Genomic DNA, 15,130 nt, shown 5'->3' on the forward strand with positions numbered 1-15,130 from the left:
AGGGATTTCTTGTGGGGCTTGACTTTGGATTTTTGCCTTACAGGAAATCTACCAGGAATGAACACTAGCTTTTAAAAATCCACCAGATCATGGGCAGGGTGACCATGAGCCAAAATGCTTCATGCTTCTTTCAGTTCCAACTGAATGATGGGTGTAGGATGGGGATCTTATTTACTTTAGAAATATTGGAGAGGAAAAAATATTTACAGAGCTTAAATATTTTAAGTGCACTGTATTTATTCAGGGAAGGGAGGAGCAAAGGGAGAGAAGAAAGGGGGGAGGAGGAGAAGGATACTCTTCTCAGATAACTCCTGTTACTATTAGTAGAGAAAAGTTCCATCTATTTCCCAACCAGATTTTTTTTTAAAAAAATGATAATTGACCAGATTAGAAAAACATGTCTCAAACTGAAAGAAGAAGAAAATGTGTGAGGCTATCCAGATTTACTTTTACTACAATCCTGGAACATGATATTGGACTTGGATTTCTCTTTCTGTGGAAATTCCAGAGTAAATGATTCTCCAGATCAGAACATGTCAAAGATGATAAAGACATTTACAAAAGGACACTGACCGTTATAACTTCGGGGGTAGAATGTGCAATATATGGGACTGATCATTTTCAGCTACAATTTTACTGCTTCTTCCCTGTACCTATTTTTCAAAGTAAACAATTTAAACCTAGTATTATCTCCTCTAATTCCTTCCCATAAAATAAGACTTATGCAGCATGCAAACAGGTTAATAAAGCTTTAAGAAACATTGCATTTGAAGTTTTAAAAAATATAGAAAAAAATCTGTTAACATTAAAAAAAAAACCCACCCTCCATTCAAAACAATTTCTTCTTGTCCAAATGAAAGGCTTAAACCAGTGGTATCTTTCTACCGGCCAGCAAGTACCATCTTTGATATCATATTTACCCCAAAATACAAGATATGACAAATAGTCTAATGGAGGAAAATGAGGGATAAAACTTACAACAATTATATCGAGAGGAATAATTATCCCTGCTAACAACTGATATGAAATGGTGTCATCTTTGTAAGGGTACTGGATGGATTCATCTTTACAGAACAGTCCTCGTTTGAAGGGAGCACCCCTCGCAGTCAGAATTGCAAAAGGCAAGGCAGCTAGCAAAAAGAATAAGATAATTGTGTTATACGGGATGTTTTAGAAATCTTTAACCCCAAGCCTTTCTATCCAGAATCAGGAGCAAAGTCATGGAGGCAACATGCAGCAAGTTGGATTTTTCTATACATAATTGTGGAAACATACTTTGAGGCTTATAGTATAATAAAATCTAGTATAGGAAATGTTGAACTTACTTGATTTCTCTTCAGACATATAAATAATTTAATATCTACAATCAATTATAGCAAAAGCTGCATTCTTAGATTCTCCACCCACTCATTTGTTTCTTATTGAAAAATTATTGATAAATAAGATATTTAAGATCTTCTCCAAGTCAGACTTTTTCCTCAGAGACAGGTACTTGCAATTTGAAAATGCGATTAGTAAATAAACCAAATATACCAAAGCAGGATATAAGAAGAATCAAGCAGAAGAACATGGAAAACTTGGTCACTGATTATATTGTAAAATGCATAGGACATTACTGTTTGCTTCTTTCTCAAACATTTTCTCCACATATTCATCTAACATGAACCTAATTTTATTGTAATTAACACACAAGAAAGAAATCCGTAATTATAAAACAGTAGAATTTGAAGACCTGAGCTTGAATGAGTGTATGTACCACATTTATTGGCATTGGCTTAAATGAATCTGAAGGAATAGGGCTCAGTCCTGCTTTACCCAAAGACATATTATGCTCTCAATTTAGCAGGCAAGAAAATACAGGCTGGTGGGAGTTGTAATCTAATACATTTGGGCAGATTAAGAAAGGTTGATCCAAGATTACAATCTGTAATTCAGTGTGCTACAGAAACTACACTGTGCCTTCACTATACAAGAAAGATGCTGTTTGTCGATCAGAAAGGATGGCGGTTCAAATCACTAGTGCCGTGTAACAGAGTGAGCTCCCCTTACTTGTCCCAGCTTCTGCCAACCTAGCAATTCGAAAGCATGTAAAAATTCAAGTAGAAAAATAGGAACCACCTTTGGTGAGAAGCAGTGACGTGCGGTGAGCTTTATGGCTGGTGAGGCTGGTGACGTCATCAGCGTGAGCCGCGATTCTTCATGTTGACTCAGGAAGGAGGGGAATGGGACCACGTCAGCCTCCCTCCTGCGCACGTCCCATTCCCGCCTTCCTAAGTCAACATGAAGGGGACCGCGGAGCGCGCTGATGACGTCACCAGCCTCACCAGCCATAAAGCTCACTGCACGTCACTGCTTCCCACCAAAGGCTGAGGCTAGAGCCTCCTGCACACATGGTCCCATTCCCCTCCTTCCTGACTCCTGAGTCAACATGAAGGGGACCACGGAGCGCTCCCATTCCTGACCACGTGTGCAGAAGGCTCCTCAGCGCCTTTTCCCTTTTCCCTTTTTTTTTTATTTTCATGATGAGAGCGGTGCGGCTCTGCCTCCCCTGCCTCCCCTGACCGCAGGTCCCTGGTGGGAAGGTTACAATATTCCGTGTGCCTTTGGCATTTAGTCTTGCCGGCCACATGACCACAGAGACATCTTCGACAATACTGGCTCTTCGGCTTTGAAAAAGAGAGGAGCACTGCCCCCTAGAGTCGGGAATGACTAGCACATATGTGCGAGGGGAACCTTCCTCTTTACCTTCAGAACCAACAATGTGGTATCTATGTTCAGTCTAGCAAGAAAATATTAAGGAATCTAGCTCAAAACTAAATGTTTGAATATCAGAATAAAGCTTTATTTGCTAAAAAAAGTGAATTCCCTTTAAACTCAATTCTTGCTTTATAGCAACAAGGAAGCAGTTTTCTAATGCATTCCTTTGAGATATTTTTTAACTTCACATTCCTGATTTCATATTAAAAAAAATCTATAAAAGTTAAATGAAAGTATGCGTACCTATAAATTCCACAGAAGTTTCTAAATACTAATAAACAGCATGAACCTGAATTATTGCACTCTGAATACACAACACCACAATCTACTACCAACCATTTAAAGGTTTGTTTTCACCAGATTTAAAAAAGTATCGGCTATAGGACTATACTAGAATAAACTCACGTCCAAACAGTGTTTAGGTTTAAATATAACTGGAATGTTCCACAATTAAGTTGGATTAGACTTGTTTCCATAAAACTATTACAGAATTCCAAAGCACAACCTTGGAGTCAAAAAATAGAGGCATTCATTTATGTCCCAACGAGACAACATATTTTTCTTCAGTAAAACTGCTAAATTTTAAATAAAAAGCCAGAATATTCTCTGGGATCTTGAAAGTAGTACTCCCCCCAGAAGCATTTATATATTACCCAAATTTCACTCATTGCTTAATAAAATGCAAACACCTTGGACATGGTGCAAACTGGGAAGGTGAAGCAAGAGACAAAGCATGATCATATATTACATACAGTGGAATTAACTTTAGATATATGAATTATGATGAAAAGAAAGAAAGGTGCAATAATTGTAATCTGTGATAAACTGTTGACTCATGGTTATTCTAGACTGCTGTCTAGATTCTAAAAAGTAGCAGTGGTTCAGCTTGCTATGGAAAATGTTAACAGACTGCAAAAAAAGTCAGAAGTGAGCATATATACGCACCACAGAAAAAGGTCAATTCTTCATAAGGAATACACGCCTAAGAATCACTTCAAGGAGTTCTCTCAGACTCACTTTTGGGATCAGAATTTCCATTACTAAGATTGTTAAGTGAATTACTGCTGTTGTTAAGTGAATCATGGTTGTTAAGTGAATATGGCTTCCCTTATTGACTTTGTTGGAAGCCAGCTGGGAAGATCACAAGACAAGCATCATAAATTCATGCCCGTTGCCAAGCACCTGAATTTTGATGAGGTGACAGTGGAGATGCTGCTATGGTCCTAAGTTTGAGGAGCAGTTGTAAATCATTTTTTAGTGCCATTGTAATTTAGAGCAGTCACTAAATGAAATATTCTAACTCAAGGATTACCTATATTTTCAACTCAAGCTGCAACATGTTCCACTGGCCTTTTACGGTTGCTTCAGTCAAATATATCAGTGAATACATTGGCAAAAGCATTTAAAACATATTCTAGTGCAAGGTTTATGTTTCTTTGCATTACCTGTAATATTTTGATGAAGAAACACTTGGAGAGGAAATGCTAGATTCATGGCATCATTTATTTACACCCTTTTAGAAGTGTTGTTTTATTCTCACAAAATATTGCTATAGTGGAGAGAAGATTAAAAAATTGTGACACACCCCAGGGCTCTCAGATATGGTGGCTACTAAATCAAAGTGTGTATCATCCATATCCAATTGATTACAAGGTACTGCCTAAGTAACCAGCCACACCAAAGTTCTAAGAACGTCTTGGCTTGTTTTTCAACTTCACCATTTTAAAAAAAGTTGAATTGCCTTAATAAAAATATTATTTTGTGCATTGAGAAATGTGGAATGTGATTATATAAATATATATAATTTCTCCCTTTTCTATTTATTTTATTTTGCTTTGCTTTTTGTTAACTTGGATTGCTGTATTTTGTGTAATTTTTGTGTATTTCTTTTTGTGGTTTCCTTTGTATGTTGTGTTCTTTTTCGGTTTCTTTTTGTAAAATATGTTAAGAAAAATTAATATTTTTTAAATGCAAAAAATCAGTATCCTTTTACAAAACATTTCAATAACCCCCATGAATTATGAGAATCATTGTGTTTCAAAGAAGCACATCAACTGCATACTTAACAGGAAAAGACAACCAGTCTTCATGCCTGAGCCTACACACCCAGACCCCACCTGTGCAAATATTTAATTACTAAAATCACATTTTACATTTTAGAGGTATGTTTGCTATGCCCAAGTTCTTGTATAATTGTGATGTAGGAAGTAGATTTTTTACCATTCCCCAAAGCTGTTTCCATGTGAAATTCAGCCTACTTCTCATTTGTGGTGATGATGAGATTATGCATTCAATTGTGTCCAATTCTTGGCGATTCTATGGGCCAGGTCTCCCCACTTCTCATTTCTATTGATTGTTATAGCCTACCGTAGACATGAGACAAGTTCTAACTTAAATGAACAAGGTCCTCAGATTTTTGAAATGCATAATTTTATAAAGGGCACATTTTGTATAGATGTGCCTCTTTATATGAAAGAATCTTAATAAACTGATGCAAGCCTTAACAGATATCTTTATTAAGTCAATAGAATTAAACTTTAGAAAAATAATATATTACTATTTTCCATACACTGTCCTTCCATTATATATTTAGCTAAATTAGTTAAAGACCTAATGAGCTCATTTACATTTTGTGCAAATCTTAGTTAGGCCTGGTTTATGTGTAGCTTAGTGTGTTGAATGAATGAAGCCCATTTGGTTAGTTCATGATGTATTGTATAAACTTTGCAAACTCAGGCAGAAAGTTAATTCGGAAACTAGGTTAAACATGCTCTGTGAACACAACCTGTGAACCAACATGAGAAACACATGCCATTCACCTAACATATCTGCAAATGAGAATCTGATGAAGTTATAGCCAAGACATAGACATAGGCTCATATATAATCAAACACTGAGGGTTAAATGAGGGTGGGATCATTTTCAACAGCAGGGCATTTTCTATTTGCTATTAGTTCTCACTTGCAATCCATCAGTTTCCCCATCTTTCCTTAGTTCTTTCCACCAGCCACTCTGGACAAAAATAAACAAGTGAGATCTACAGTTTAAAAGTGTGAAGCATTCTTATTAAATTGGCGGTTTTCCCAGTATCTTAAATTCATTCCCCATCTTACAATGTATGTTGAATCCTTATGATGTTGTTAGGTCCCTAAGGCCATATTAGCCCCCTTTATATCCACTTTATGGATTTTTGCTACCATCTCAGGAACACTTACTCCTAAATGTAGGTAATAAAAGAAATAATGTAGCACGCAATCAAGCCCTAACTTGTTTGGGAAACTATAATGTTACCATACCACACCATTCCTAGCTAAAGCAGTAGCATTCAAAAGGCTTTTGAAATCCATTACTAAATTGTGTAGCTGTCTCAGTGGTTGTAGTTTTTCCATTTAAAGGCCAGAAGTATAAAAGTTATTTGTTTAGCATATGTACACACTCCACCACATTGAACTCTATCACAGAATTACCTATGTCCTATGATGCTTGGTATGAAAATAATGGTAAGTTAAGTATTTTAGCACATTTAACCAAAGGATAACTTTGTACAATTACAGATGAGGGGGGGGGGGGAGAATGAAGGAACTATAGCCTAGCAACATTAAGAGGAAATTCTGAATGGCTTTCAGAGCAGATCAAATTAAGGCTTCAAAGATGCTAGGGAACCACCCAAAACTACAAACAAAGCACTTTTAAGCAAGTCTTCTCTTCTCAAAAAATGCATAATATTCCAGAATACAAGAGCAGTGCTGCTATTCAGGACTCTTTTAATTCATCAATTACTTCCTCAGAGATTTAGCACAAAAAAAATCTTCCAAAAAGACAATTCACTTTCTATTGTGGGAGACATGCAGAGGGAGTACTCCTTTAATGGAAGTGTTCTGCTCTTGCCGGTGTGGGGGTGTGAGTGTGAGTGAGAGAGTGAGTGAGAGTGAGTGAGAGTGAGACAGAGACGGCCAGCCATAGTGTTCCTGTCCAGCAATGAGCTTAATAGAGCATTTATTGGAAGATGATGTGACTAGATGAAACTCTGTACATAAACACTCCTATTACAGGGCAAAGGTGTAGCATTTTTACATGTTCTGAAATGTTAATTATTTTCCTGTACTAGTCCAAATAACAACAAGCCCTCTAAAGCTTCTATCTAAATTGTACCAATAGAGAAACTTTTGCTAGAGTTAATATTGAGATGAGACAAGTTCATAATTTCTAACAATATATCCCCAATAGCTATAGTCAATAGAATTCGGAGGCTAAAATATCCACTTTTAAAAACATTTAAAAAGATACATAATTGAATTCCTCTGTTAGTTCATTTGTTTCTCTTAAATACTGTAATAACAATATTTATTTTTATTTATACAGTATATACACACAGTTCTGCATTTCAAAAATAAAAAATATATTTGATGAAACTGAGTTTACTTTGCATAAAGAAACTAATGAGACATGATAAGCAAGTTTCCCCGGCTGCTAACATACAGTTTGATTTTTTGTATTCATGAATTTTAAATGTATGCTTTTAACTGTTCAAACTTTCAGTGAATAGAGGCACTATGATTCTTTTTATGTCATATGAAGTTTCAAAAGTTCAGCAGCCCAAGGGAACTCATTAATGCAGTGCCTATCCTTTGTATATTTTTTATTATCATTTCTGCAGAATATTCTTTCCATATGCAATGCGTTCCCCTGTCCCTCCCCCCCCACACACACACATGTGCCTGGGCCCCCATGACCTCCAGTGCATGCCCCCCACGCATGCATGGCAGAGACCCAAAGTCCAGCTGGGCAGCGAGAGATGCGCGCGCATGCGCTTCAGAGCAGAACTGGGGCGACGGCCCGTGTGCCATCAGAGAGGGTGTTGCATGCCACCTCTGGCACGTGTGCCATAGGTTCATCATCACGGACCTACAAGGTCCCTTCCAACTGTGTTATTCTGTTATTAAGGCATAAATTGTGTACAATAGATTGGCTTAGATCCAGAATTAACTCTCAATCTACTGTTATGAAAACAAATTAATCTAGGAGGATTTTACTTGTAGCTCTCAGCAGCAAAGCTGCATGGTGAAGTCTGGAAACTTTACCTTTTAATTAACTGTGGCATGTTTAATTTTTCAGTGTTGTGGCTAAATGTCATCATGGGAAGTCATTCAATCATGTTCAATTCTTGAAGACTGCCTGGACAAATACCTGCAGTTTTCTTGCCAAACTTTTTCATTTAAATTATGTTTAGCCAACTTCAATATATTGTCTTTCTCACTGAACAATTAAATAAATTACAGTTTATGATTTAGACTAAGAAATTAACTATGATTAACTTAAAATTCCATGCAATTTTCCCCCAATTTTATTAACAAACATGTAAAATACAAACACAAAACTTAGACGTACAATGCAATACAAACATTTACACAATGCAATACAAACAGGAGCTTCCTGTTCTTTCTAATAGCAATTATCAATCGATACCGTTCATCTTATATTATTTCCCCTTCTATTAGATTTCATTTGGATTTCACCATTCATAACTCTCGTTTTACTCATAGCTATTATTTTTGAGTTTTGTTATATTCCTTCATTGATTCTTGTTTCTTTCCTCCATCCACCTATACCATTTATCCCTTATCTGATAGAATTCTGATTCTTCTTTTCCCTGAATTTCTTTAGTTAATTTGTCCATTTCAGCACAGTCCATAACCTTTCTTATTATTTCATCTTCGCTTGGAGTTAGTTTGTTTTTCCATTTTTGAGCAAAAGCAATCCTTGCCGCCGTAATTATATGTAGTATTAAATACTGGATTTCTTTTTTGTATTTCACAGACATTATTCCTAATAAAAAAATTTCAGGTTTCCATTCTATTTTAACCCCCGTTATAGCCTCCAGCCAATTTTTGATCTTTTTCCAAAAATTTTTAGCCTTAGCCTCCACCATAAATGATAATATGTTCCATGTATCGATTCGCATTTCCAACATTTTGGGGAGGTATTTGTTGAGATTTTAGTTAACCTTGTTGGTGCCAGGTGCCATCTATAAAACATTTTGTACTGGTTTTCCTTGTATGCAACTGATAATGTCATTTTTAAGTTTGTTCCCCAAAATTTTTCCCATTTGTCTAATTCAATATTATAGCCAAAGTTCTGTGCCCATTTTATCATTTGTTCTTTCACAATTTCCTCTTCCATTTTATACTTCAGGAGAAATTTATATATTCTCCCTATCATCTTTCTATCTGAGCTTTGAATAATTTTATCCAATTCGTGTGGTTCTGTTTCAATGTCATATAATTTGGTGTCTTTATTGTATTTCGCTTTGATTTGAAGGTAAGTTAGCCAATCAACTTTCATGTTCTGTTCTGCCAATTCTTCAATTGTTTTTAAGCTTCCCTGTCTATCAATTAAGTCTCTATATCTTAGCATTTGTTCAAATCTATAAAATTTCCATCCAATTTTTACTTGCCTGATGATCACGCATAATAAAAAACATGAACATATGAGACTGCAAGTTACTGGAATTTATCTTCATAAAAATAACCCAATAATTTGAACCAACTCAATCAAAAACTACATTTTGATTAACCATTCTAGAGAAATCACACTATATTTTAAGTTACAAGATGTACATTTTTTCGTTAACTATGTTTTATCTACTCAAAATTTGGACTCATATATTTATCTGATTTATGAATCAGCATCTTTAGGTGGAATTAAGGATCTAAATTTTGGGTTTTGTCAAAGAGGAAAGGCATAAGAGGTCCTATAATTAATAGCCTTGAAACTCAAAATGACAAACAGGAAGAGAAGGGATGAAATGATCAGAATGAAACACAATAAACTCTGTATTATTCATGTCCTATTTAAGCAGCTAGGACCCTATCCAATATGAAATCCTGCTTAGTAGTTGGAAAGAAATGCCAACATTATGTCATGCAGATTATGGTCAGATGAATACATCTGAAAGCATCAGCTCATATGTGGTATGCGGTAACTAAACTTGCAATACAAATCAGAGAACACTGAACAAGAGTATATAAAGAGAATAAGAGATCCAACACTGCCCTGAAAAATGCTGATTGACGATGGGAAAGTTTGAGAAATAGAGCCGTTTTATGAAGCCTAGAACATTGTGTGAGCTTTGGGATTTAGACAAACCACCAATAACATAAACTAATAGCATATATCATTCAGAAACAAGCTTCAAGTTGTGATTTGGAAAGCAACTTCAAGTTGTTGTTTCAATTCAATTACTCAATCTCAAATACATTGTGCAGATCTCCTTTTTATTATAGTTTTATGTTACTTTTTTACTAGTCATTAGTATTAGCTTAATAACTGAACAGAATACAGATCTCATGAATTTGGAGAATATAAAACGAAATAAGAATATTCCTATGGGCTTAGCAGATGATCTTAAAGAGCTATCAGAATACATTACTATATCCTAATATAAATGAGATAATACTGTAAAACTATTTTGGAACTATGCTAGTTCAGATTTTATCTATGGGAAGTACACAAAATAACATCATAACGAAGTAGTACGATGGACTTGCAGAGCCAGCGCAACATGTAACATGTTCACATTGATGTAATGGGACGGGGTGTTTGTTAATATGATTTATTGGGTTAGGGATACTTCTTTTCTTCTTTCTTTGTCTTTACTGTGAGTTGTATTGTGTTGGGGGGTGCACTGAGGGAGCTAACCAATCTCATTGTACATATGTTGTGCATTGACAATAAAGAATTATTATTAATAATATTTTTTATTATGTCTCCTATGAAAAATATTTCTGCAGAGGTAGTCCTTGACTTACAACCATTTGTTTAATGACTGTTCAAAGTTGCAATAGCATTGAAAAAAATGACTTATGACCGTTTTTCAGATTTACAACCATTACAAGCATCCTCATGGTCACATGATCAAAATTAAGATGCTTGGCAACTGGCATGTATTTATGATGATTGCAGTGTCCTACGGTCATGTGATCATTTTTGTGAACATCTCAAAAACAAAGTCAAGGGGGAAGCCAGATTCACTTAACAACTGTGTTACTAAGTTAAAAATTGCAGTCATTCATTTAATAACTGTGGCACTAAAGGTCAAAAGACGGGGCAAAACTCACTTAACAACTGCTTTATTTAGCAACAGCAACTTTGGGTAACCATAAGTCAAGGACTGTATTGTAGCCATAAGTAGCCATAAGTCAAGGACTGTATTCAAAGTAGTAATTGAAGAAAGTTAAACTCTCTAAACTGACCGCATTTTTTTAAATGTGCAAAGAGCAGAACAAAGTTCACTGGAATGGAGTGACCCAAAAAATCAAAACAAACAAATAAATAAATATATTTTTCTTACTTCACTGATCAAAATAATACAGTTTTGTACCAGGATTTTGTAGAATTCAAATGGAAAACAATAAAGTATGAGTACTATGGAGTTAAAAGATTACACATAAAATCAGAAAAATATAAAACTACCTTGCAAAGGCATAAAAAACATAGTGTTAAAAAGAGTAATTTTTAAAAATATGAAAATACTGAAGTGTGCAGTTGTTGGTTTGAAATCCATTAAAAAAAACATTGATCACATTACTTGCTACTTGTCTAAAGCAAACTAGGGATATTTACTATTTATTATACATATGGCTAAACAATTTTACCTCCAAGGCTGTTGTTTTATTTTGTAAAAATGAGAAGTTTTAATGATATCTGAGTAAGATGTGCTCAAATCTACTGAAATTAATTGGATTTTAAAAGTTGCTAACTTGTTTAGATACACAACTTTGAATCTAATCTTGCAACAACCTCACTGAACAAAACTTTGTCAAACCTAATAAAGATAATTAATGTTAAAAGAAAATATCTAGGTATTCCCTCTTGTATCTATTTTGCATAAAAAATTGGCTGAGCCAAGTTATGTATTAATACAATACAATACAATACAATACAATACAATAGCAGAGTTGGAAGGGACCTTGAAGGTCTTCTAGTCCAACCCCCTGCCTAGGCAGGAAACCCTATACCATTTCAGACAGATGGCTATCCAACATCTTCTTAAAGACTTCCAGTGTTGGGGCAGGGTAAAAAGGAGGGTAAAAACACATCCTACATTAGGGGTGTCAAACTTGCAGCATCATGTTGCCGTCACGTGACGTATCACAATGTTTCCCCCTTTGCAGAGCTGGCGTGGGCGTGGCCTGTGTGTGACACATTCCGGCCTGCAGGCTGCCAGTTTGACACCCCTGTTCTACATGAATAATATATACATACAATACAATAGCAGAGTTGGAAGGGACCTTGGAGGTCTTCTAGTCCAAGCCCCTGCCTAGGCAGGAAACCCTATACTGTTTCAGATGTTGGCTATCCAACATCTTAAAAACTTCCAGTGTTGGGGCATTCACAACTTCTGGGGGCAAGCTGTTCCACTGATTAATTGTTCTAACTGTCAGGAAATTTCTCCTCAGTTCTAAGTTGCTTCTCTCCTTGATTAGTTTCCACCCATTGCTTCTTGTTCTACCCTCAGGTGCCTTGGAAAATAGTTTGACTCCCTCTTCTTTGTGGCAACCCCTGAGATATTGGAACACTGCTATCATGTCTCCCCTAGTCCTTCTTTCTCTTAAGCTAAACATACCCAGTTCCTGCAACCGTTCTTCATATGTTTTAGCCTAATCGTCTTTGTTGCTCTTCTTTGCACTCTTTCTAGAGTCTCCACATCTTTTCTACATCGTGGTGACCAAACCTGAAGCAGTATTCCAAGTGTGGCCTTACCAAGGCATTTTAAAGTGGTATTAATACTTCACGTGATCTTGATTCTATTCCTCTGTTGATGCAGCCTAGAACTGTGTTGGCTTTTTTGGCAGCTGCTGCACACTGCTGGCTCATATTTAAATGGTTGTCCACTAGGACTCCAAGATCCCTTTCAGAATTACTACTGTTGAGCAAGGTACCACCTATACCAGCGACGGCGAACCTTTTTTGGCTCGCGTGCCATAAGTGGGGGGAGCGCAGGGGGGGTCATGTGTGGGCGTGCCGCACCCATAATGCAATGCGTGACCCCCAGTGCGAATGCACGCACTACAGGCGCTCCCCCCCATTTTTACATGCTTTTTTCGCCCTCCCCAGGCTCCAGAGGCATTATAGGAGCCTGGGGAGGGTGAAAACAGCCCCCCCCATGCGCCCCCGGATGCCCTCCGGAGGCGTCAGGGAAGCCTCCGGACGGTCCCTGAAGCCTTCGGAGCGCTCAAAACGACCCTCCGAGAAAACCGGAAGTCACTTCCTGTTTGCTCAGAGGGTCATTTTAAGTGTTCTGAAGGCTTCAGGGACCGTCTGGAGACTTCCCTGACGCCTTCGGAGTGCTCAAAACGACCGTCCGAGCAAACCGGAAGTCACTTCCTGTTTGCTCGGAGGGTCGTTTTAAGCGTTCCGAAGGCTTCAGGGACCGTCCAGAGGCTTCCCTGACGCCTTCGGAGCGCTCAAAACGACCGTCCGAGCAAACCGGAAGTCACTTCCTGTTTGCTCGGAGGGTCATTTTAAGCGTTCTGAAGGCTTCAGGGACCGTCCAGAGGCTTCCCTGACGCCTTCGGAGCGCTCAAAACGACCATCCGAGCAAACCGGAAGTCACTTCCTGTTTGCTCGGAGGGTCGTTTTGAGCGTTCCGAAGACTTCAGGGACCGTCCGGAGACTTCCCTGACGCCTCCGGAGGGCGTCCGGGGGGGCGGAGGAGGCTGTTTTCACCCTCCCCAAGCTCCTATAAAGCCTCTGGAGCCTGGGGAGGGCGAAAAATGGCTTTAAAAAAGGGTGAACTAAGCTGGCCAGCGCGCGCATGCGCGCGCTGGCCAGTTGACAGGGCAGCGCCTCCCGTGCCCTGACAAATGGCTCAGCGTGCCACCTGTGGCACACGTGCCATAGGTTCTCCATCACTGACCTATACTGTACCTGTGCATTTCGTTTTTGTTGCCTAAATGTAGAACCTTACTCTTCTCACCATTGAATTTCATTTTATTAGGTAGTGCCCAATGTTCAAGTTTGTCAAGATCCTTCTGTATCTATTAAAAATAGATACCTGGAAAAAGAGTTCATGTAAACATAATACCATTCTAATTAAAACAAATTCTGCATCACTCACTGCCTTATCACAAGTAAATACCAAATCAAGGGTACCAAATACCCATAAACTCTCTGCTTTTGGGTGCTCAAATGTTACCAAAAGATAGACCGCTCTGAAATAGGAAAAACATTTTAATCTGTATACGCGACTGTGTCACTGAAAAAGGAAACAGCAGCTCTCTGCTGATTAGCACAATTGATTTTGTTCTCCGAGTTCTATAAGAGTTATTCCCTGACAAATGAGGCTAGGATTGCCATTTGATTTCAGACTTTTTCCCATTGTGACAAACCTCCTCTACAAACTAGTTTTCGTTGTCATTATTTTTTTTCCATTTTGTTTGCATCTCTTGTACTGTCTTCTGCTCATTTAGATTTAAATTATTCTTTAGCTGTTTATTTTCCAACCTACAGAAATCCAAATTTATCACTGTCATTTCGAAAGAATTAGAGTCAAACTTTTATTTTGGGTAATAAACACTAGCTTCAGTACATTTTACAGAGTTTAGTGATTCTCAGCTATTATGATAATTAGTCAACTACCCCAAAGTCTTTATGTTCAAAGCTTTCATGAAATGGTGAGTTCTCCACACATACTTAACACTTTCCCCAAACAGCTGCCTGTATATTTTGCTACTTACAGAGCAAATGGGCACAGTGAACCCCACTGTGTAGAGGACAGTAGATGTGATGGTACTGTCATGGAACGGGTAGCTGATGCTGTCATCATTACAGAAAAAGCCCCTCTGATACGGCTTTACTTTTGCCAAGTTTAGAACAGCAAGGGGTAAGCCAGCTGTTGGGGAAAATACATAAAGTTAAATGTAGATAGATGTTGTTATATATTTTTCATCAAGTGCAGAGGAAACTACTGAGCTACATGCAAAAGTCAAGAGTTTTCTCTCAGCCAGTTTAGCATCATGCAGAGCCCACAGACTCCCGCACCGCAAAGCATCCTATTACTTTGTCCACCATTCAGTACTCTGACCTCCTCTAAAAGTTAGGCTGAGAACTTCAGGGGTTCCAGCCTCAACATATCTAGCAGGTGTTTGGTTGAAGAAAATCTGTCCTTTCATCACTAGAAATTAGACCTACTAACAGCTGCAGATTGAATTAATAATGCTTAAACATTGAAAAATGTCATTTACATTGGTATAGTAAGAGGAAATTTTTGTAAGAAAACAGTATATCATACTGCACATAACAACTGCAGCTAGAATCGCCTACGCACAAAACTGGAAGCAGGACAGCACTCTCTCAGATGGATTGGTGATAA

At 37.6% G+C, this 15,130-nt stretch overlaps 1 protein-coding gene across 2 annotated transcripts in view; it reads right to left on the reverse strand.

The window, feature by feature from the left end:
• Nucleotides 1–15,130, reverse strand: part of PLPP1 (phospholipid phosphatase 1) — a 78,367-nt gene that overhangs the window by 49,084 nt on the left and 14,153 nt on the right. The window contains exon 2 of one of the 2 annotated variants that reach the window (XM_081940534.1): nt 14,496–14,650. In XM_081940534.1, coding sequence (XP_081796660.1) covers nt 14,496–14,650 — 155 coding nt within the window. Of the gene's footprint in view, nt 1–978; nt 1,131–14,495; nt 14,651–15,130 lie in introns of both variants that reach the window. The other variant, XM_081940535.1, reaches the window with a different exon arrangement.

Source organism: Natrix helvetica (assembly GCF_964273705.1).
Source record: "Natrix helvetica genome assembly, chromosome: 2".
NCBI classification, from domain to species: Eukaryota; Metazoa; Chordata; class Lepidosauria; order Squamata; family Natricidae; genus Natrix; species Natrix helvetica.